The 22985-nt window shown below is 30.5% G+C and overlaps 2 protein-coding genes and 1 pseudogene across 3 annotated transcripts; 1 reads left to right on the top strand and 2 right to left on the bottom strand.

The window, feature by feature from the left end:
* The first annotated feature begins 1758 nt into the window (after positions 1 to 1758).
* On the top strand, positions 1759 to 5931 carry LOC149890754 (uncharacterized). Of its 2 annotated transcripts, none has more exons than XM_090081665.1 (3): positions 1759 to 1899; positions 3441 to 4948; positions 5207 to 5931. In XM_090081665.1, exons 1-3 carry the CDS (start codon positions 1868 to 1870, stop codon positions 5410 to 5412), a joined length of 1746 nt encoding a protein of 581 aa, XP_089937791.1. In that variant the 5' UTR covers positions 1759 to 1867; the 3' UTR covers positions 5413 to 5931. The 2 variants fall into 2 exon arrangements, with proteins under 2 accessions (XP_089937791.1, XP_089937792.1); XM_090081666.1 differs by having other exon boundaries at positions 1774 to 1899; positions 5271 to 5931.
* A 3732-nt stretch (positions 5932 to 9663) lies between these two features.
* LOC145182027 (uncharacterized) lies at positions 9664 to 12437 on the bottom strand. Its single transcript, XM_090081962.1, has 10 exons — positions 12248 to 12437; positions 12030 to 12161; positions 11598 to 11630; positions 11324 to 11446; positions 11104 to 11244; positions 10920 to 10982; positions 10656 to 10825; positions 10289 to 10353; positions 10023 to 10114; positions 9664 to 9900 (listed from the first exon to the last, which is right to left on the bottom strand). The coding sequence occupies exons 1-10, from the start codon at positions 12435 to 12437 to the stop codon at positions 9749 to 9751; spliced, it is 1161 nt and encodes a 386-aa protein (XP_089938088.1). The 3' UTR covers positions 9664 to 9748.
* A 206-nt stretch (positions 12438 to 12643) lies between these two features.
* Positions 12644 to 14930, bottom strand: LOC145182029 (uncharacterized; annotated as a pseudogene).
* Positions 14931 to 22985: the final 8055 nt, after the last annotated feature.

The following is a 22985-nucleotide window of genomic DNA, read 5'->3' as shown; positions in this document are numbered from 1 at the left end:
AAAAAATAATTCCTGAAATCTATCTAGTCTCATTTCTTAATAGTCAAGACGTTCTTTCAATATTTGTATGTAAAAATTATCTAAGTATAAATATTTACCGGGGGTTATTGTAAGTGGAGGCCCGTCGGATGCTTAAGCAAGTTGAATAGTTCCTCCTTGCTGCTAAAGATTGAAGGTTTTCTCTCTACTTTATTTGAGAAAATTGGTGTAGCAAACCTTTACCTAAAGGACTGAGGAATGTGCTGCAACGCACACTTGGTTCTTTCTCAATGGTGGTTGCTCTTCAAGAGGATGTTTTTCTTGCAGCTTTGAACGACCAATTTAGCAGATTAGACAATAATATCGTGCCTCTTCTTTCAAGTCTCACTTGTATTGAAATTTAACAAAGGAGGAGTGCAACTTCCTTCCCCTCTTGTTTCCTGCGTAAAGTAGTTCTGCACGATTCATTGAGTCCTTGTGGTACCCAAGAATTACTGATGTTGATCTTGGTCTTATACAGTTGGTATTCGATCTGCTTAGAAAACAGAATGCTGTCTTAGACATTTTTTTAGACAGAGCAAGCCCACAAACTTTCGATTTTCATCATGAATCTTTCCTGTATTTGGAATTGTATTAATTCACTAAATCTAACTTCACTAAATCAAACTCTGCCTTTTACAAAATAATCTAATATTATATTATCTGTGAAGTTATAATTGTATTTCTGGTCATTTTTTTTGCAAAGATAGTATTGAAATTTAATAGTATAACTGATTTATTTTTCATTACCCATGCGTGTTCACCTCGTGTTTTGGCTTTCTCGCTATTTTCTTCGGTCGAATGTTTTATGTATGCGTCCAATTTAAAAATTAAGGATAATATTTATAATCTTTCTTATTTTCCCTCCTCACAATACATAAAGTTAAAATAGAATACTCAATACATTAGTTAAAATGGAAATTGACATTGAGGCTGTTTATCATTCTAATGAGCTAAGTGCATATAAACTTTAGACGTCTCTGCTTTTAAATTTTTTGAAAGAAAAATTCAGTTAAATGCTGTTAGAATATTACTCAAATCACTGCGCAGACACAGATATGCAATTGGCTATACAGGCGACGCGTGATTTGCAAAAATTAAAAAGTATGAAAAATGAATTTATATATTTGTACTTGATCTATATTATACTTGATCAAGTCGGGAGAAAATGTAAAAAGTGAACAATTACTTTCAGTGCTTCATGTTCAATATCAGCCGGTACAGTACTTTTTTTACAGAATTAAATGTATTCGTTTATAACTATAAGCTTTATATAAAATATCATTTGCACCCAATGATAAGTTTCCAAACTTTTCATAGTCGAGAAACATAAAAATCGAGCAACAACAAAGGTAGCCAACCGTGACCATATGATTTTTTAACTACCCACCCGCAACTTTTGCACTTGCTATAATGACAAAATGTCTAATGGCAATGCGACTAAGTTAAGTATAAAAAATTTAGAAATGCATAATTAGTTTGTTTTTGCCAAAGCCAAACTGCGGCGACATTATGACTGTTACCTATGAAATTACAGCAATAAAATTTATAGTCTAAAAAAGACTCGAATTTGAATGTTTTATTTCGAAAACATATTAACTTGTAGTAACAATTCACACAAACACATTTTTGAATTTCAATTAATTTTAATTAACCATCTGTGTTTTACTTAGTATCGTTTAGATTGAACTCACACATCTTAAAACTGCGCCGTTCGAAGTTACAATATTTGTAACTATTCAAATGCGCAGTTTTCATTAGCAAGCGGATTTAAATTATTATGCAACTCTATTAACGTATTAGCCGTTCTGCTCTATTCAGCTTTCAACTGAACACGACAACGAAAACAATGAACTTCTTTTATGTCACTTGCATCCTAATGTAAGTTGATATTTTGATGTGATTCGATTTGTTAGCAATCCAAAAATTTAACTTAATGAAAATATGCTAATAACAAGCAGAGAGAGAGAAAATGTCTTAGTTTTATTGATCACAAACAAAACGTCACGCCATAAAAACAAACGCAAAACATCACGCAATAAAAGCTTCAAAAAATTAGTTGTTTTGCAACTCGTTTTACATTTTAGTTGTTCAGGGTTAATTTTTGTTCCAATCCCAATATTTACCTAAGCCCAATTCTTAGAGCAACTCTAGAAATGTTAATGTAAAACAGTATCAAGAAGCGCGTTTGATCAAAATATATATCGTAAGAGTAACCTAGCTATTTTCTTTTACCATACTAGCCAATTTTTAACTTTGGAAGTTCTAACTCACTCAATTTGTAAACTTCAAGGCAAAATATGAAAATAAAAAAGCTTATAAAATTTACAAAATCATTTGAGAACCATAATTTCTTTCCTTGAAAGTCTTTGCTTTTAGTGATGATTAAAGAGTATGACTAACAAGATAACAACGACGCTCTTATAAATTGAATAAACTTTTATAAACTTCAGTTATACGGGATTAAGCTAAGCTGTTAGAAATTTCATATCTAAAAGATAAAAAAGATATTTGAAGTTTAAAAGCCAAATTTTTAATGGAAGAAATAACTTGCGGCCTACATTTCTCCCTAATATTTTTCATTCTTTGTTAATACTTTTTTTTTACCGAGTAAAAGATTCTAGTTTTTTTTGGGTAAAACGTTTTATGCTTCACTGGCCTACAATAACAATTATGTAACTTTTAACATTACTAAGGCCAGCATAACATTTTTTTTAAACAAATTTGCCAGATTCTTATGGTGATTTTTTGGTGAGGCCTAAAATCATAATATCAAAGTTGTATAATCCATGATTTCTTCACATTTAAAAATGCGTAATTTGAGAAAGCATTTGTTTTAAGTTAAGCATCAAGACGTACAGTAAATCCAAATTAAATTAAGTAAACCATTGGTTGCAAATTAAATTAAGGGGATATCATTGGTTGCAAATGTTATCTTCAGCAACGATCTATGTTTCCCGCGTTGTTCTCTTCCAAGTGTTTGTTTTCCTTCATTAAGCATAAATGCGCGCTTCTACTTTTTTTCCGTGCGTCCAAATATAAGGTTAGCTCTGGTTACAAAAACCAGTATCGTTTTATGTTTTATTTTGAGTAACGAAACTTGAGTGAGAAACGTTTTATGTTTTATTTTGAGTAACGAAAAATAACTTCTGAAATGAATCAAAATATGACCTATTCCTTGCATCGCCTATTTGTCCCATTTTTATGTTCAATTTAAGCAAACTTTTGAAAGACTTATATGAGATACAAAACAAAAATGCCAGATACGGTCACTGAAAAATACATAAAAATCAACTGTATTTATTTTTAAAAACTTTTAGAAATTTTTTTGTTGCGATGTTTTATTGATCTTAAGTTAAGGTTTACATGCTAAAATGTCTGTAATGTTTTTTAAAATGAAGTAGAATTGGTAATTTTTTTAGGATCCAGTCATTGAAACACGGTGCGAAGATGAGTCAAACAAACTGTCAATTTTCCTTAAATGAGACTGTTTGTGAATACACTTCATTAACCGAAACAACAAATGGAGTTCCATCTAATATAACACGTCTTACATTACCATTCCAATTGTTCATTGACGTATCTGGTATGTTCAAATCATTATATTCATTAAGAATTCTTCTGTTCAGGTCGAACTCAATAACTGCTATTCCCTCAGACTCATTTAAATTATTAACTTCCTTGACCGAACTTTACCTCAACGGCACTAAATTATCAAAACTTCAGTCTGACACATTCAATTCATTAACTTCGCTAAAAACTCTCAATTTGTCACACAACCAATTATCCATTCTTCCTCCTGACTTATTCAAGTCATTAACTTCATTAAAAACTCTTGATTTGTCATACAACCTACTTTACAGCCTTTCTCCTTACTTATTCAACCCATTAATTTCTTTAACAACTCTTCAGTTATCATCCAACCAACTAGATACTCTTTCAACCCATTTTTTTATGCCATTACCTTTATTAAAAGAACTTTATTTATCTTCCAAACAAATATCCAGTTTTCTAATTGTAAATTGGATAAATATCAATTCATCATCTTCAAGATTAACATCACTTGATTTATCTGATAACAAAATTTCCAGTCTTCAATTTGACATATTCAAGCTATTAACTTCATTAACATCACTTGATTTATCTGATAACAAAATATCAAGTTTTCAGACTAACATGTTTTTCTCAACAGTTTCATTAACATCACTTAGTTTAAGGTTCAACCAAATATCCAGTCTTCCGTCTGGTATATTCAAGCTTTTAACTTCATTGAAAAAACTTGATTTAGCTTATAACAAAATATCCAGTACTCCGTCTGACGTATTCCAGCCATTAACTTCATTAACATCCCTTGATTTATCTGGCAACCAACTTTTTAGTCTTCCATCTGGCGTTTTCAATTCATCAATATCATTAACATCACTTGATTTATCTTACAACCGACTTTCCAGTCTTCCGTCTGGCGTTTTCAATTCATCAATATCATTAACATCACTTGATTTATCTTACAACCAACTTTCCAGTCTTCCGTCTGGCGTTTTCAATTCATCAATATCATTAACATCACTTGATTTATCTTACAACGAATTATTCAATCTTCCCTCTGAAGCATTCAATTTACTAAATAAATTGTTTAGTCTTGATTTACAACACAACAAAATAGCTAGTCTACCACCGGACATATTCATGTCACTAACTTCCTTAAGATTTCTTAGTTTACAATACAACCAAATAGCTAGCCTACCATCTGATATTTTCCAATTGACGACTTCTTTATATATACTCAACTTGGATAACAACCCCTTAATCTGTGATTGTAATCTTGCAAGTACCAGCAAGTTAAAGCAAGCAAGAACAATAACAATATCTGGCCAGTGCTTATATAATATAACAAGAATTTTTATCAAACTAGAACAGTTGAACAAAACAGGTAATTTTTATGATCTAAATGAGTGAGCGTTCAATTTATTCGAAGTTTTATTTCTTGTAAAAATATAAAGTTCCTTAAAAATTTGTTAAAGTTGACTTCCCAGTAAGAACGCAAAGAAATTAACTGGCAGTGTACGGGAAATCAACATATATATCTAAAAATATCAACTTAATTATCATTTTTTTACTGATGATTAACTTTTAAAAATCAATTTCGTTCTTCATTATCAATATATTAACTGCTTTTTGTTTTTTAAAGAGATGTGCAATTTACTGCTGTATAACTGCTCAACTAATTCCAACTTATTATATTTGAATGGTAGTTACAATTGCATTTGTAAGAATGGTTACCAAATAAAATCAGGAGTCGTTGAAACATTTACAGAAGTATGTGAAGTTTTTTTTTTTATTAATCAATTTATCTTAGATAATTTGAAACTTTACCTCAATTTTACGTTATTTTAAAACTGTTTTCTTTAAGTTAAGAATTGCAAACACGTCAATATTATAAGATATAATTGTATCTAGGTTTTTTAGCCTTATGGCTGGCTCAGACATTCCTTGGATTTCAAGCCGGCTTAAGCCGGTTCCATACAGCAAATAAGTGCTGTCTACCATTAGCTGTGTATTTCATGGCTAATTACTGTATACTACTAACACGGTTTAAGCAAGCGAAAGAAAATTTGTTAATAGAAATAATTTTCATGCGTACCTAAGACGCGTATTACGCGCGCGTTTCAGTGCCATTTATGCGCGCTAATAATGATTTAAATAAAAAATTTGGATTCCTTGATCTCAAATACCATACAATATCACGTATACAATATATACCACATGTTTTTTAAATAAATTTTACGTATATATAAGGGGCGAACTACACACGCGTATACTTCTTAGAGTCTTTTACGCGCACGAAAATAGATATAAATAAAAACGTTTTGGTACCTCAAACCAAAATGCGCACATATACTAATGAAAATAAAAGATTTGGATTTAAAAGACCAAAATACCGTATTATCTTATCTTACTATTCCACGACCAAAACAAAAAAAGAAAAAAAAGTATTATTAGCAAAAACAGCTTTATTTTGTTACTAAGCCGTTAAAAAAATACGAAACATCAGGGGGAAGTGGTTTTCCATTTTCAGATTTGTGGTTTTTGAAACTACTGCGGTAAACGAAACTAATATTTTCAGGGATTTCTTTCTGCTACTTCTAACTTTACCTCAAACTCGACCAGCCAATTTATTTCAGTTTTAAGATGTTCATCTTTATTTCTGATCAACTCTTTTGTTTCTTTTTGATATTGTAGGTGTAGGGTCAGAGTACTATGTAGAGAACTTGGAGCAAATATTTCAGTCAGAACTACACCCTCAGGATAACATTTCTGCTTTTCATTCTTAATTTCATGAAGTAAAGGATAAACATCTGTATTCTGTATTATGGATGAATTTTTGATCATTTGATGTTCATCGGAAAGATCACACTGAATTTAATGCTTAAGGCACCTTCAATCTTCATTTTTATTGGAAAACTAACCTCCATGCTTTTAACTTTGCAAAGATTTATAACATATTTTATGACAAAAAAAAAATCTTTCTTGCTAGGATATTCAGAGACTCTTCTTATTGAAGCTAATGTCAATGCTTCAGCTGGATGTTCCGCCAATCGGTAACCTTAAACAAGATAATATTTAATATTTAAGTGAGTGAACTACTTTTTGAATTCAATTGATGTATTAATACCTTAGATCTTTTTCTTCCCTCACTTAGATCTTGTTCTTTCTACCTGGACCTGCAGCAAGGTCTTTTCTGTTAACTTTTTTTTCCTTATCATGCTCATGTTCCAGAAGCTTTGAGAAGGCTCTTGAATGTTTTAGCAATTTACATTTGAATTTACAATTAAATATTGATAGAGTTTTTTTGAGATTTATCATTTCAAGTTCATCAATACTTCCATGGTCTAGACCCTTCAATCAACGAAACTCAAGTAGAAGAGCCTCAAGTACATTATTATAATTAACTAACTCTTGAATGGTGGGAACTAAATGCATTTTCATGATGAATGTAAGCAATGAACTGATATTCGTTATTTTGTATGAAAGTTTTATCTTTAAACGTTTAATTCAGGCAGTAGGTCGTCAAATCATGCAATTTTTGTTTTTGAGGTTTGAAATTTAGCATGATTTGTTTGAGCATGAGTTTTTGAAGGTGGTTTTTGAATTATGACAAATTACTTCTGTAGTGCTAATGTAGTGTGAAAAATGTATGAAAAATAATTAATATAAAATTTTAAAGTTAAATTTTTTTAAAAGGCTGTATATTGAATTGGGGGAAGTTCGGGCCACTGATTTTTTTTTCTCCTTTCATATATATCTACTAATGGGAAAATGTTAAAACTACCATGGAATCTTGTGGAATCCTTTAGTTTTTCAGCCGAACTCATGATTAAACAAACGGAATAGAAATCAATATGAAGTACTTTTTTTAAGATCTTAGGAATGACAATCTAAAATCAAAATGTAGTGTCAAAAATATTTTTTATAGTTACCAAATATCCTAATTATATGCCTTCAAATTAAATTCTGAATTGTTTTTACCCATATCAACCTTAAAAGAGTGACACTTTAAGGAAACATTTTGTACGCGAGTTTCGCAATAAAAAATAAATAAGATAATATGTCTCAGGAAAAGGTGAAAAAGTTAACTAAAAACCAATTAATTCCAGTTTTCTGGGAGTATTAGTTACATTATAACTCAATTTATTTGTTCCTAGCTATTGTTTTTTTTTTTTTTTTTTTTTTTTTTTTTTTGGGGGGGGGGGGGGGTTTGCCAGTTTTTTTGGATTTTGACTCACTGTGCGAAGGACTGTTGCAGACCACGACTTAGCGTTCTAATAAATTTCCAGTGATGAAACTCTAAAAATGATTTTAGATGAATTTTTAAAAGCCACAAAAGCCATAAGCTAGGCGTTTACACTTGCTGATTTTGCTGAAGTAAACTAGTGGTTTTCAATAACTAATTGTAGGACGTCTTAAGTGTTTACAAAAGCAAGTAGTATATATATGATAAATCAGTTTATGGAAACTCAAATATAGTTTGAATAAAATAAAAGTACAATGAACAATCTCTGAGTCAAACTATCACTTATATTAAGCTCAGCCAACTTTTACTTTAACAATATTGAAAATAGCGGACATCATAGACACCTACTCAACCTAAGTTATGCGCAAACTCATTTTTCCAAAACTACAGACATCACAAAATGCTTCATGAGTGTAAATAAGAACATTTAAAATTTGACTAATAAAATTTAACAGAAAAATTTTATCAAAAGCTAAAAACTAATACTTTTACTGCCGTATATGGTTATTACTTTTTAACACATTAAGTTTTTTTTTCCTTAACTTTTTCGTAAGGTAACATCATTCATGCCAGCAAATAACATATGATATGATGATACTCGCCCTAACATTTCTTTTGTAAAAATTCTCGAATACGAACTTTTTGTAAACAATATTCCATGTGTCTCTACATGAAATTCTGATAATAATTATTTTAAATGATTATTTTACTTTGCATATTAATAACTCATTAGCTATTATAAACAAACCACAAACAATCCTTTTTATATTTTTCTAATTTTTTCCAATCCTTAGCTTTGCGTCCTTTATTTTTCTCATTATTATTTCCACAATTAGCAAAGAAAAATATGTTGAAAGATAATTATAAGAAGTTGCTGAAGAATCATGGCAACTTGATAATTTCTAATAAGGACATTTGATACTGTTAAACAATTCAAATTTGCCTTATTTCTGCAAGTTCCTCTATCTTTACAGTTAATTGACCTAAAACAATAAAATATTCTCAACAGATTGGAAGAGCCGTTGATGGATACCTTTTTTGACGTGATCAATGAGTGCGTACTGAATGAGCTATAGAGTGCTTCAAACTGCAATGAGTTTTAATAGAGAAAGAGGCAATAGGTGACTAATTGTATCCATCACTTAGCCGAAAACAACCTTAAGGTTATTAGAAGTGAAGGTAAATAGAACGACTTGCAGTTCTTTAGATAATTCTGGATACAGCATTTCAGTGGTTCTTAGCGAATGCATCGAACCCCAAAATCAAAAAACCAAATATGCATCATAACGTTAAGAGAAAGGTTTGTTTCGGGAAAAAGACATTGATTTGGATGTCGATGGAATATGGCGAGCAATAAAATTATTGGTAGTGTCAAATAAACCATTTTTATTTAAACTGATATTTGAAATGGACCCCGTTAAAGAACTTGGAGAGCATGCTTTTCTGCAAAGCGAGATGAGTTAATGAATTCGACCAAAACAGAAGAACTCCAAAAAACAGAAATTATAAATCAAATTGGCAACAAAGCAACAGTTTCAATAAAATTAAAAGTTAAGATTTCCTCGCAACAATCGACGTTGAACTGGACTACCCAGTAGACACGCCGACGTCTATATGACGTCGAAAAGACGTCATTTCGGAACGTTCAGGACCGGTTCTAAATGGCAACGCCAGATGACGTCTTTTTAGGACTTAATTAGGACGTCCTCTTTTTACGTCTAAAAGACGCAAATTCACAACGTAAGTACGTTATTAACAATTACTTGTTGGATAACTTAATTGCTTGATTTCCTAAGGTTGAAATTTATGTTTTCACACCATTTCTTAAGAATAGGAAAGAAAATAATAATTCATTTAACAATATAGTATAAGTATTAACAATAATAAGTATTAACAATAAGTACGAACTTTTTAATGTTTTTGGAAAGAATTTATATATTATAAATTTAAAAAATCTCCTTCTTCCTCTAGTTCATATCCAAAAATCGACTTTTGGCGTCCTCCGCCCTCTTTTCTGTCAGGTGCATGTTTTAAAATACTCCCAACAGCATTTTGAAGGTCTTTTTCGCTGTACAAATCAGGCAAACAGTCTTAAACGGAAAAAAAATATATATAACATTTACATTTTTTTAGACAAAAATCATAAAAAATAAAAATCTTTAACAAAACTTCAAACTTTAGCATTAATTGCTGAATTATAATAACTCAATACCACACAGAATCTTCATCAGATTGGTCTTTCTGAAACTAAGCTTATTTGTTCCAGCCATATTAAAAAGACTCATAACTTTATTTGACATCACTCTAAAATGCAAAGATTATATATATATATAATGTGTGTGTATGTATGTATGTATGTATGTATGTATGTATGTATGTATGTATGTATGTATGTATGTATGTATGTATGTATGTATGTATGTATGTGTGCGTGTGTGAATGCATTAAAAATTTGTTTTTTGTAATAAAATTACTTACTTTGAAAGCATGCCCTTTGCAATAGCACTGCATGTTAAGCCACCAATGTTAGATAATTTCTGTTTCTAAATTAACAAGATAACACAGGTATAAGTGATAATGTATATGAGCAATTTACAAATGTTTTGATCATTTTGCAAATATTACGTAACTGTGTGTCAGGGATGTAACCCCAGTTTTTTTATCCATCCACCTAAAATATTGCTCTTGGCTTGTTTAGGTCAGTGGAGAAGTAATTCACTTAGTCAACCATGAGATTACACCCATGTGTGTATGTGTAAAGTGAGAAACTTGTGTATAATTACAACTTCGATTGTAATATACAAGAATCAAAACAAAATATTTAAACATAATAACAAAAATGTACCACATTTTTTGCAACATCTTGATCTAGAAGTGATTGATCAAAATCATGAAACTCTTGGATAGATTTACACTGATGAAGTTCAAAACTGTTTTCATTTTTTAACATGGTTTTTATATCAGCAACATCGTTTTTCAATTCAGTCAGCAAATGAATAATTTTGTATTGAAAGCCTGTAATTAAGTAATTAAAAAATTAAAACTAAAAATCTTTACATTTCTTATGCTATTTTTTATACATAATTTTTTTTATTCAATATCTACTAACTTCCTTCTTCTAAAGGAAAAACTGAAGCCTTCTTCTTTTCTTGCTGAGTTGATTTTGGAACTACTTTGTGGAGAAATAAACAAAACTAACACATTTTTATTTGAGAAAAAAGAAACAAATACAAAAGCATATAATGTTAAAAATTTTCTTAGACCAGTACTATAACAGGAAAAAAAATACTTACATTTATCTTTTAAAAAACTTAAAGAAGATTTTTGATTGACTGGCTCCTCTAATAACGTTTTTTTTCGAGGGGAAAGAACATCAATTTGAATTAATGGATTTTCAAATTTTGGAGGAGTTGGATGAAATGGAGAAGTTGTTACTAAAAAAAAATATTTAGGCTATTGCACAAAATAAAATGTTTAATAATAAATATAATATAAATAAAATATTACTCTTACAGGTGTTACTTGCTTTCTTTGCATAAGCATTTCTAATTTGATCATTTTTATTTCTCTGTTCAATTTTAAACTCTATCTCATCATTTGAGTAAAGTTTAAAACTTTCATATAACTCTTTTTTAACTAAAAATATACAAACACTGAAATACAAAAATCATGCCAATAAATAAATGACTACATATTAAAACCTTAGGCATTTTGTTACTAAATAATAAAATTCAACGCCCATTAATTTCCATAAAACAAAAAACAGTATTTACAAAAAAATACATACTTTTTCCATTACACTTTGGAGTTGGACAAGTTGCTAAAAAATAAATGTTTTCAAATAATAAATATAAATCCTAATCTTAATAAAAATTATTTATTAAGTATTTTTACAGAATTAGAACTAAATAGAAATATTCTTACACTCATCTTAAAAGGAGAAGTTAAAGTTGATTTCCCAGTGTCTGTTACCTTCAATTTCTTTAATCGTTTAGGAGTAGGAGCTTCAAATTTTTTTTGAGAAGCTTCAAATTGTAAAGGAGTAGGTTAAGCTACTAACAAAATAATTTTATTTAAAAAGTTATGGCCATAAAACTTAACTTTATGAAATGCCAAAAAATCGAAAGTCTGTAAACAATTATCGGAATGTTTTTGTAAGTAAAGCAATTTATAGGTTTTTTTGTTTAACATTTAAAAAAAGAAACTTGATTAATCTTACAAGTGCTAGTTGCTGCTTTTTTTAAAGTATACTTCATTATTTTAGTCTCTTTTTTGAGGGGTTCACTCTTATCAAGTGTTGGTACTTCCTCATTTGACGAAAACTCATAACTTTCACATAACTCCTTGTCATCTAAAATAAAATAAACAATAAATTGAAAATAAATTACATAGGTATTTTGAAACATTTAGAATGTAGTTTAAAAAAGCATCACTTGCCATCATAACACTTCACTTTCAGTACTTTAAACTTTTGCCAAGTTGCGTCAGGCTTAGCATGCTCCTTTGCAGCAGATAAAACATTTATCTTTGATGGCCAATACACAAACTGACTATCTACCCAACATGATGGAATAACACCTTCCTCCTCAAGTTCATCTTCTTGCCATACAGCTCGACACCAAGCCATAAGTACTTACTACACTAGGTATAAGTATAAATACAATGTTATATTTAGATATTTTACAAATATAAAAAGTTAACTAGGTAATACTCACAAGATCTTAAATGGATTAAAATTTTATTTTTTCATAAAATGTTAAGTAGAAAGTGTCCAGAGTTATAATTTTAATTTTAAAAAGGTAAAATCTTATAAAACAAGAACAACATTAAAAATATTTCTGACATATATAATAGTAAAAATGTAAAGTACAAAAGTTTAATTCTATAAAATATTATTTATATGCGAATTAACAGGAATTTTTTTTGTTCAAAAACAAAAAATGTATGTAAATATAATCAACAGAAACAAAGTCTAAACTCTTTCAACTTCATGCAGTAATGGAAAAATTGCAAAACCACGTTGTTCTGGTAGACAGACACACTTTCTAAGAAAATCATCTTTTTGAAGAATTTTTCTTTTTAATTTTCTTTTATTTCGATTAGGAAAGATTGCAATATTCAACTCTAATGAGTTCATTGGAAAATCATAAAAATTGTCTAGGTACCTTTTCTTGACAACATCGCACAAAAATGAATCACTATCTATGTATTCTTTTACAAAAGCGACATCATTACCTTGAATAAAAAAACAACTATCTTTCCTTTTGTTTGATATCTTTGTATACAATGTTTTCTTAGGTAATGATGCAAAAGCATTTTGGAATTCAGCTTGTCGCTTTGCCACCTGAGCAATTGGATTAGCAGAATTTCGAATAGATTTTTTTAACCTTTGCAAAAAATTTTCATATTTAAAACATGATATTAAATCCAATGAGCAATTATAATATAAACAGTCATCTGGTAAATGTAGCAGATGATGAATGTTATAAACAGTGAATTTGACCCATAAATGTATTTGCAGTTATATACAAAATGTTTGATAAGTTCACGAGCATATTCTAAATATTGTAAACGTATTTTGTCGTTGTCCTGTAATAGAATACTCACAGAAACACTTAATGCCAAAAAATGAATATAGGCAGTATCTGACAAAATTGAACGTAAAACAACTGGGCCAGTGTATAAAATAAACTGACGAAACTCTGTTGCTTTCCATCAGTCCATATCTTAAAGGCCACGTGGGCGATTAGCAAATTTGCTGGGCATGTATGCATTAAATGTTAAAAGTAAAGTTGAAACTTCACTTATTTGACATGCAGATATTTTTCCACATGGACCATTTTTTAAATAATGTAGTAGTCCACGAACAGTTCCTAAACATACAAGATGCATATAGTCTAATGGAAACATTTCAATAACATTTAAACCTATTCCAATCAGGGGAGAAATTTCTTTTTGATGACCTTTATATCCAAATGATCTGTAAATACTATTATCTCTAGGTGGGTAGACAATTTCTTCATTAAACACAACTCTGCCTTCTGTCCAAGTTCCATGAATGGAACACCTTTCACATGAGTCATAACCATTGTGAGATGTGATACCTTTTAAAAATGATCTTGCTGGAGCATCACACAAGAATGATTTAACAGTTACGTTTATATGTTTTCCATTGTATACAAAACCATTTTGTAATAACTGCCTTAACTCAAAAACAAAATCCATTAAGTAATCAGTTACTGAATTAGGCTTGGTTTCACCACAGTAAATGGCAACAATGAAGATATTAAAACAATCAAAGCAAGCTAATATTGGCCACAATTGTTTACTTGATGATTTAAACAAAGGTAACCCATCAATATTAAAATTCAAAAAAACTGATTCTATTGTTCCAAAGTGGGAAAATATATTCATAATACCTGTCTGTATTCCAAAATATTCATAACTACCGCCACACTTTTCGTGAATAACTATTTCTCTTGGAGTTTTTAAAATTGTCCTTGCATCTTTAGGAAGCTCCAAACCTTGATTACGTAATATTTCGAGTAGTTCATTAAGAGATGCCCTTGTCCAGTTATTTCGAACAGCACATGCTGAAAGTTGTTGACTTAGAGATAGTAAATTCTGAGATTTATCAGGAATCTCGCTTTCTGTGTCGCTAATTGGTTTACCTTCTGAAAAACATGATTCTTCAATATCTGATTCTTTTGAATAATCAGAACTGCTTGTTGATATGCTTAATTTTAAATTATTGCTTTTAACATCTACATCAATTTCAGTATCATTTGTATCATTACCGATATGATTCTCAATTGATTGACTACAAGTATTTAAATTAGCAAGAACTTGTTTATTTATCGCTTTCCATTTATTAATCCGATACGCCATAATATTATTCTTTTGCAATTTTAAAATAAGGAATTTGATAAGTTTTAATTTGATTTCCAAAGCGTCATACTAATAAAAAATTATCCAGAAAGCCCTACGAAAAATAATTTAAGTTCAATTAATAAAGGATTCTGGATAATTTTTGTATTGGACGCAAAAAACACGTTCAAAAGACGTTCAGAAATTAAATGGGACGGACGGACGCCAATTGAACGTCAAAGGGACGTCTTTATTACGTCCCGTGCCCACTGGGTAAAGACTTATGACCACTAAGACAAATTAATACACTGTACAAAAGGAATATTAGTACCGGAAAAAAAAATGCATCATACCTTATGATGAAAAAATGTTGGGTCAAGCCAAGTGTTAGTTTACCCTAAATTGTAGGTTTTGCGATAAAACAAGAGCCAAAGAAATAATAGTAAGTGGAAAACAATATTGTGCGACGAGGATGTGCTCTTCTATCAATGTGGCTCCTATAAACATGACCACCATTCTTCAATCTAAACTCTATATGGATCCAACAATAAAAAGAGTATGAGATAACTACATCATTGATAAGTTCGTTGATGAAAGCATTGCCACAATGCTCCAGAGACCAGCTGTTTTTATTTCTCCTCACATCAAAATTTGTTTTATGTATATTCAAAGTCATTCAGTCATTGAAAGATTTGACATAAAGTTTAAATGAACTGTCATACTTCTATAAAGTGCTTTAATCGAATGTTTTATCTTCTTACAGTGAGCAAAAAAATACCAAAATGCGGTATAGACAGTGAGAAAAAGGTAAGCAACACTTAAGAAAGTTTTACGAATTGCTGTTTCAGGGAAATTTCATTTTGCACCACAAAACTTTCGTCTTAAAAGATTTTATTCAGTTTCCAGACTATTAACTTGCTACAAATTTAAATAAACATTCGAACTAAGAAATTTTCTCCAAAGTTCTTCACTCGAGTTGTTAGTCACTGGGACAAGGTGGCTAGGTCTTGGTAAAAAACTAGTTGTGTACTTTTTTTACTTGTAAGTGTAATGAAAATAATTTTATGCAGATAAAAAATAGTTTAAAAATATTAAACTTCTCTAAAAACCAAATAATCAAATACTTAAATTTTAAACATTTTCAAAAGCCTATAAGTTGTAATATGGAGGAGGGGAAGGAATGGACGAGGATTTTGATGCTACATACTTCCTTGGTTACCTCATAGATTCAACAATGGTTATATTAAACTAACTTTTCTATTGTTTAGTTATCAATAGTGATATTTGAAAAACTATGTGAAGGAATATTTATTTTTATTATTAATGTAGTTTGTTTTAGAAAAGAGCATCTTTAAAAAAAGAAACTTCGTTTAAATCATATTTTCCCTTGTACACAGAATAATACTCAGTTTTTCAAACTTTACGGTTTTTCATGCCTCTGTCAGAAAGGTTATGTTTTGAATGCAAAGAATATCTCTATATATTATCAGTTATTATTATTAGTGTTCATAATAATTATTTTTCAATTCTGATAAGTTTTGAAGTTATTTGAAGTATGAAAAAATTTTAAACTATTCTAAGTGTAGACAACTTAAATGGTAGAAAAGGCGAAGGGACAGTTCATAATATATAAATCATTTATAAATTTACAATTTATAGCTTGAAAGCTCTTTTATGTATTTTGCAGCAAACTTCATACTTCATTCAAACTTCATACTTCATTCATTCTTCATTTCTTCTTCTTCAATCTCAAACTTACTGAATATCCCCCTAATATGCACTTGCTTATCGGTTGAACACGATGACATTTTCAGCACCCTTTTATCGTTAATTACTCAAAAACAACTTCAAAGATTTTTATAATTTTATTGTAAAAAGAAGCTAATGTATTGTTTGATTGTGTTGTATTAACTATTGGTTGTCATTCTAATGGGTTAAAACGAGTAAACAAATCGAGAAAAAGTTTATGTCGAGAGAAAGTTTTGAAAGTTTTCTTCAAAATCATTTGTTTTCACAAGTGACATTTTCACAAATCTTTACTTAGTCGCATACATTACTCGTAAGACTGAGTTTGGATCTGTATGTAGAAGAATGCTCTGAGAAACACCTTTTCCATTCAATAAAAAGCATATGCCCACAATATTTTGGCCTGATAGTGCTACAATCTACTACTTAAGAAATCTCTGGAATGGTATGAACAAAATGTCGTCGAATTGGTATTTGAGACAATATCAACTTTTAAAAAGTTAGCAATCCTTAAAAGGATTTTATAGCTAATGTTTTAATAGAAAATTCTAAAGTGTTGGTCACTTTTCTAACAAAGTGTAATTCCGGAAAGTTCTAGAACATTTGATGACGTTAGGGATTTAATAGCTTTAATAGTTTTTACCAATAAGAATTGTAAATATGTGTTTGTGGTGATTTATGACGGTTTGTGGAAGGATATTTTGGGAAAAGCATGGGGTATATATAAAGGAGAAAATTTGTAAAAAAGGATAGTTAGTTAGGAGAGAAAATTATTGCTATTTAGGGACTTGTTGATTGCGAGAAAAAACTACACAAAGTGACAATAAGCTAAGTCAGGCCAAAATACTGAATTATCATATTTGTGATGATTTTTAATAAAAGGAATTAGTATTTTGATTGTGCAATCATCATCAAAATATTGATTCCTTTTCTTAAAAATCATCAATTTTATACACAGTTTGGCATATTACCAGTCCCGCAGGAACGATAAGTGGTTGAGATTTCGCAAGGGTATATTTCAATCCACACTAAAGTTTTCTTTTTTTCAAATTGGCTTTTGCGCTTATATTTTACATTTTTGGGTGCATTATTTGGTGTATTTTTTGTTGCATTTTTTTTTTGTGCACTTTTTCAACTGCTGAAAAAAACACTAAAAACTCTCTATATATTTTAACTGACATTCAAGCCCATATCCAGTGCACTTCAAACTTGGATTTTTCTAAATAAATCTATGTTAAAACCATAATCGCATATTCTAAAATAGGCTTTTATATTTTTTTTCCAGCGAAAGTTCTTAATCCTTTTTTAAAATGAGATGACTTATTTACTACAAATGGATATGATAGCAACTAAAGAAATCAACTAATAAGATTCAAACGTAAACTAGATTAAACAAATCTCCTTAAATTATTACAATTTGATAAAAAGAGCTTCTTCAAGTATTCAAAAAACCCATTCGACATTCTTTATTATTGTTTTTATAATAGGGAAGCAAGTGAAACCTATTTGTTTAAAAAGAATACATCTGCTATCAATAAAACATATCCAACTTAAGCTTTTGAAAGTATTTATTTAGACGTGTATTACACAACTAATGCACATTGCAGTAAACTAGAGCACTAAGAGGTCAATTTTTGTCATTTGACCTAATTATCTGTCATTGGATCACAATCTCATTACATTTGCTATTGCTTTCAGCCATTTTCATCAAAATAACCTTAAAATACGGCTGATAAATTTTTCTTCAACAATTCTCTAATCTTAGTAGAACGTTTTTCTGTTCATCGTTTATTGTTATAGAGGAAATGCCTTAAAACACCAAATCAAATGCTCTATCGGCAGAATTGTTAATGATTTTCAATCATTTGAAGTCTTCAAAAGAAGGATTATCTCATTAAAATTATAGTATCTTGAAACTCTAACCACAACCAAGGTCACTTAAAAAAAACCAACGTTAATGATTTTAAAGTGCAGTTATTTTTGCAGTACCTATAGCGTACGTATGATAGTACATCATTTTTCTTTATGATGAGAATCATGCAGAAAAACTCTTTGACTAACATGGTTTTAATGCATTTCTCATTGTAATATGAATAAGGAGATCGGTTTGAAATGGTTCCTGGTTAGCCTAATTTTAAGTTGTTGTTTTTTTTTTTTTCTTTTTAAGCTTTTTAGAGCCAACATGAGGTTTTATCAGGATTTGCATTCTAAAATAAATTCTTTGCGTAACTTGCAGCCAAATTTCAATAACCTTTGACGTAACAAGTGATGCTTTTTGTTTTAGTAGTGACTTTTTCTTTAGGTAGAAGATCTTGATCAGTTAAACGGCATCCTCATTTGTTGGAGGTTATGTTAGCTCATTTGTAACTTTCCTTCTCATTTAGACTTTAGCAAAACATCTTGTACTTGCCGAACAACTTTCAACTGCAATAATATTTTTCAATCTTTTTTTATGCAGTGAACCCTGTGCAAATAAATATAAGTATTCAATAAAATCTAACTTTTACACTTATTTGTCTGACTAATACTAAAATACAAGAAAGTCATTAATACTTTCCATTAATTTGTGAAAAAGTTCAATATATGGCCTTTGTTTAGTGTTTACTTACAAAATATGCACTCCTATTTTCATTCATAAAGACCTCCATAGCACGGAATGTCATCGGGTATCGTTCAGCCGCCGAACAGGTAATTTCCAAAACTTTTTTGGGTCCCGAACCCGTTCGGGTATAAACCCTTTAAATACCCGATATTCCGATAAAACGAAATAGTTATCGAACGGGTTATCGAGTACTGGCAGCTAAGGAACCGAAACCGATAAATTATTGGGTACCTGCTCGGGTATTGAACTTTTTTTTTTACCCGAAAACCCGAACCCGTTCGGTTTTTGACTTTGTCACCGTTTGGGTCTCGAAACATAGTAAAAGATTTTAAAAAATTGTAAAAATCGCTGAAGTCACTAAATTTTGCTACGAGTTATTGCTTATGGTAATTTTAGCATCTTTAAAAGAGTCTGTGAAATGTAAAATGCAAAAATTAAAAAAATGTACTAAGTTAAACTTACTAAGCTGGGAGTTAATTAATGAAGTATTTAATTACAGTCCACAATAAATTAAACAATATGAGTAAATGAAAAAGGTCAAATGATGCGAAAATATATGCAGTTTTGGTACCAAAAGTTAACTTTCTAAACACACTAGTTCCCTTAGTCATCAACGAAATAAAACACTGGCAAGTACAGCGATTTCACCTTAGAATTTTATCTAACACTGATAACAAACAAACATTTAAAGTTTGGAGATTTACTGGTTCGGAGACTGTTTTCATGAGTTTCTTAGCAAGAAATAAATAGGAAGAATTCTGAACTAAGTTCTAAAAAATCATTTTTGAAAAATTCTTCGTCTTCTTCAATGTCATACATGTCCACAATGTTAATTGGGTCAACAGTGGCTTCATCGATGTCATCATTCGGGTCCTCATTTGAATTGATGAAGAGCTTTGGTTTCTGAACAGAATTTGAGCAACGTTTTTCTCTCAAACTAAGAGCTGCTCTTTATAAAGAGCAGTTTTTCAGCTTTCAGAGGATCAATACGGTTTCTTCCCTTCGTGATTGTCAGGCTGGCAGCGCTGAGCAAGCGCTCTGAGGATGCTGAACTTGCAGGAATGCTCAGGATAGCAAAGGCAGCCTTGAAATTGGATAGATGTTCCATTTTGTCACCCAGAACTGCTTTGGCTTTCCCATCCATGAAGAAACTGCCTCAAAATCATTTTCATAGGCAAAAGTTCTCCTTTCAATCCAGTCGCGCTTCTTCTGCTTCTTTGGCTGGATAAAGCTCAAAGAAAAGCTTCCAAATTGTGAGTGCCGAAGGCTGTCATTGACGAGGAATGGTTCAATCTCGGAGTCTTCTTCCCCCACTTTTGCTGAACAAACTTGACAAGAACTGTTTGTCAGCTTCTTCAGGATCCTTGGCCACATTCTGGAGACTGAATTTTGTTTCTTTGAGCCTGGCTTTCAAGAACTTGATATATTGGTCTGAAAAATATAAAACAGAATTTAAAAAGTTAGACTTTCATGGGCAAAAAGACTGACTTTAAGGGCAGATAGTCAGACTTTTTCATACTTTAACCAATTTTTACTGAGTTTGTATCCAAATATTTACATCTATTTGCATTTTTCGAATTATTCGCAACTATTCCCTCTCATTTCTTTTAATAATTCGCAACAGCATTACTTAAGATCATTAGTAGCACTTATTTATATTAGCAACTTTAGATGTAACTTTTGACATTTGGCCACGTCTAATGGTGGATTAGGAACTTGCACAAGAGTAGACTACAGTCAGTAACATTGCAACTTTTGACTAATAATATTTTTAAATGATTTTTCACTCACATTTGTAACAAGGGTCCAAGTAGTTGGCTACTAGGTAAACAACTTGTCTGGAATTCTTTGCAACTTTAAACAACGCTTGAAGGCAAGTAGCAACCTGTGTAAAATTTACAGGTACTAGATAAAGAAATTGAACTAATTGGCAATTTATTACCTTATTTTCGGCTTCGTTTTCATGGGGAGGCAGGTCATCTGGATCTAAAGTTAGTGTTGGGTTTTTTCTTTTTTACATTCACTTCCAGCTTCGCTTTTAGTATCAACATCGCCTAGACTTTTTGATGACAGAGCACTTGACTGGCTAGCAAACATTTTTGAAATATTTTTCTCTTTTACGCACATTCCATTTTAAATTCAAAATTTTAAAATTACAACCTTTCTAACATCATATCAAGAAACGAAAAAGTAAACAATTTTGACACACAAGGATGCATTACAATCGCTTTTACTGGTTTTGGCTTACCTTGAATTTTTTTAACAACCAATCAGAGTCGAGCATTTCAAATAAAGGGTGAGATAAAGTAATTTTGCCAAAAAGATGGCGTGAAAAGCATAAAGAAATACATTAAATTTTGTTTAACTGTAAAAAGCCAAGTGAAAATGTAATTATTGCGATTATTACGGTTATATTCCACTTTGGTTACTTTTTTAGAGAAATCAATTATTTTTAAACAAAATGTACCTTTTTCACAAAATACCCGACAGAACCGTTCGGGTAATCGGGTTCGGAAACCGGCAGGATCAATAATTTTCGGATACCGATTATCTAAATTACCCGAAACATTGAGTCGGGTCGGGTATAAAAAGTTTCGATTACTCGATTTTATCGGCGTTATCGGATAATACCCGTTCGGGTTATCGGGGTCCGGTAAAATTATCTATAGCTTTTATCGATGACCGATACCGGACCCGGACATTCCCTACTCCATAGTAGTATTCCAAATTTATTTGATTCAAAAAATGCAATGACAAGTAAACAAAACACCGCAACAGGAACAATGCAGATTGCAGAGCCCATAATAAGCTGCAGAGCACTGCCTGCTTTTATTTGAAAAATGTTGAAACCTAAATCACTCTTAGTGACCCTTAGTGACCTGTACATACATACATACATACATGCATACATACATGCATGCATACATACATACATACATACATACATACATACATACATACATACATACATACATACATACATACATACATACATACATACATACATACATACATACATACATACATACATACATACATACATACATACATACATACATACATACATACATACATACATACATACATACATACATACATACATACATACATACATACATACATACATACATACATACATACATACATACATACATACATACATACATACATACATGCATACATACATACATACATACATACATACATACATACATACATACATACATACATACATAATTGACATTGTTTAAAATAATGCTTTTGTTTTTCCTTCAAAGATCATTGTTATTTTAAAGCTTGCTCTCATACGTGTGATATTGAGTCAGGCTATGCGATCTGTTCATGCTCAATTGGAATGAAATTGCAATCAGATGGCAAGCAATGTTATGAAGGTATTGAGTACTATTTCAGTTTTACTTACAATATATGTCGGCAACAAAGTAATAATACTATGTTTCATGCAAATTTTTTTTTGGTTAAAGTTCATGAGTATTGTTTGTGCTTAATCAAAAGACATTTGTGTCTTAAGTCACTGAAGACTTTCTCTTTGAAAATTTAAAAAAACAGAGATTTTTTGTAGACTTATTTTAGAGCTGTAAAATTTTCCGCATGAAAAATAATACTTGAAAAGATATAGAGTAAACAATTTATGGTCAAAGAGTTTACATTACAAATATTCTTTTCAGGCATATGGATTAACATAAGATCTACTGTAGAACTTGTAAAGGTCTAATGGAGAGGATAATCAGCTATAAATATCCTAGATCTGATAAAAAATAAAAAAATTTATGTAAGTTACAGAAGAAATTTAGTTAGGCAATTTACAAAATTTATGCCCGTTGGTGGTGATTTCATTTTTATTCTGGGTAACTTTAATGAGTGCAAATTATATGAAACCATGGGTTTACTTTTTAAGCTGGCATTGTTGCTAAAAGACATGTTCATATCTATTGGATGCTT

The sequence above is a fragment of the Hydra viridissima genome, unplaced genomic scaffold (assembly GCF_058129835.1).
Source record: "Hydra viridissima isolate aposymbiotic clone 2 unplaced genomic scaffold, HvirCarnegie_v1 scaffold_3, whole genome shotgun sequence".
In the NCBI taxonomy this organism is placed as follows: Eukaryota; Metazoa; Cnidaria; class Hydrozoa; order Anthoathecata; family Hydridae; genus Hydra; species Hydra viridissima.
The sequence above is the reverse complement of the archived record's forward strand: the minus strand, read 5'-3'. Positions and strand labels throughout refer to the sequence as shown.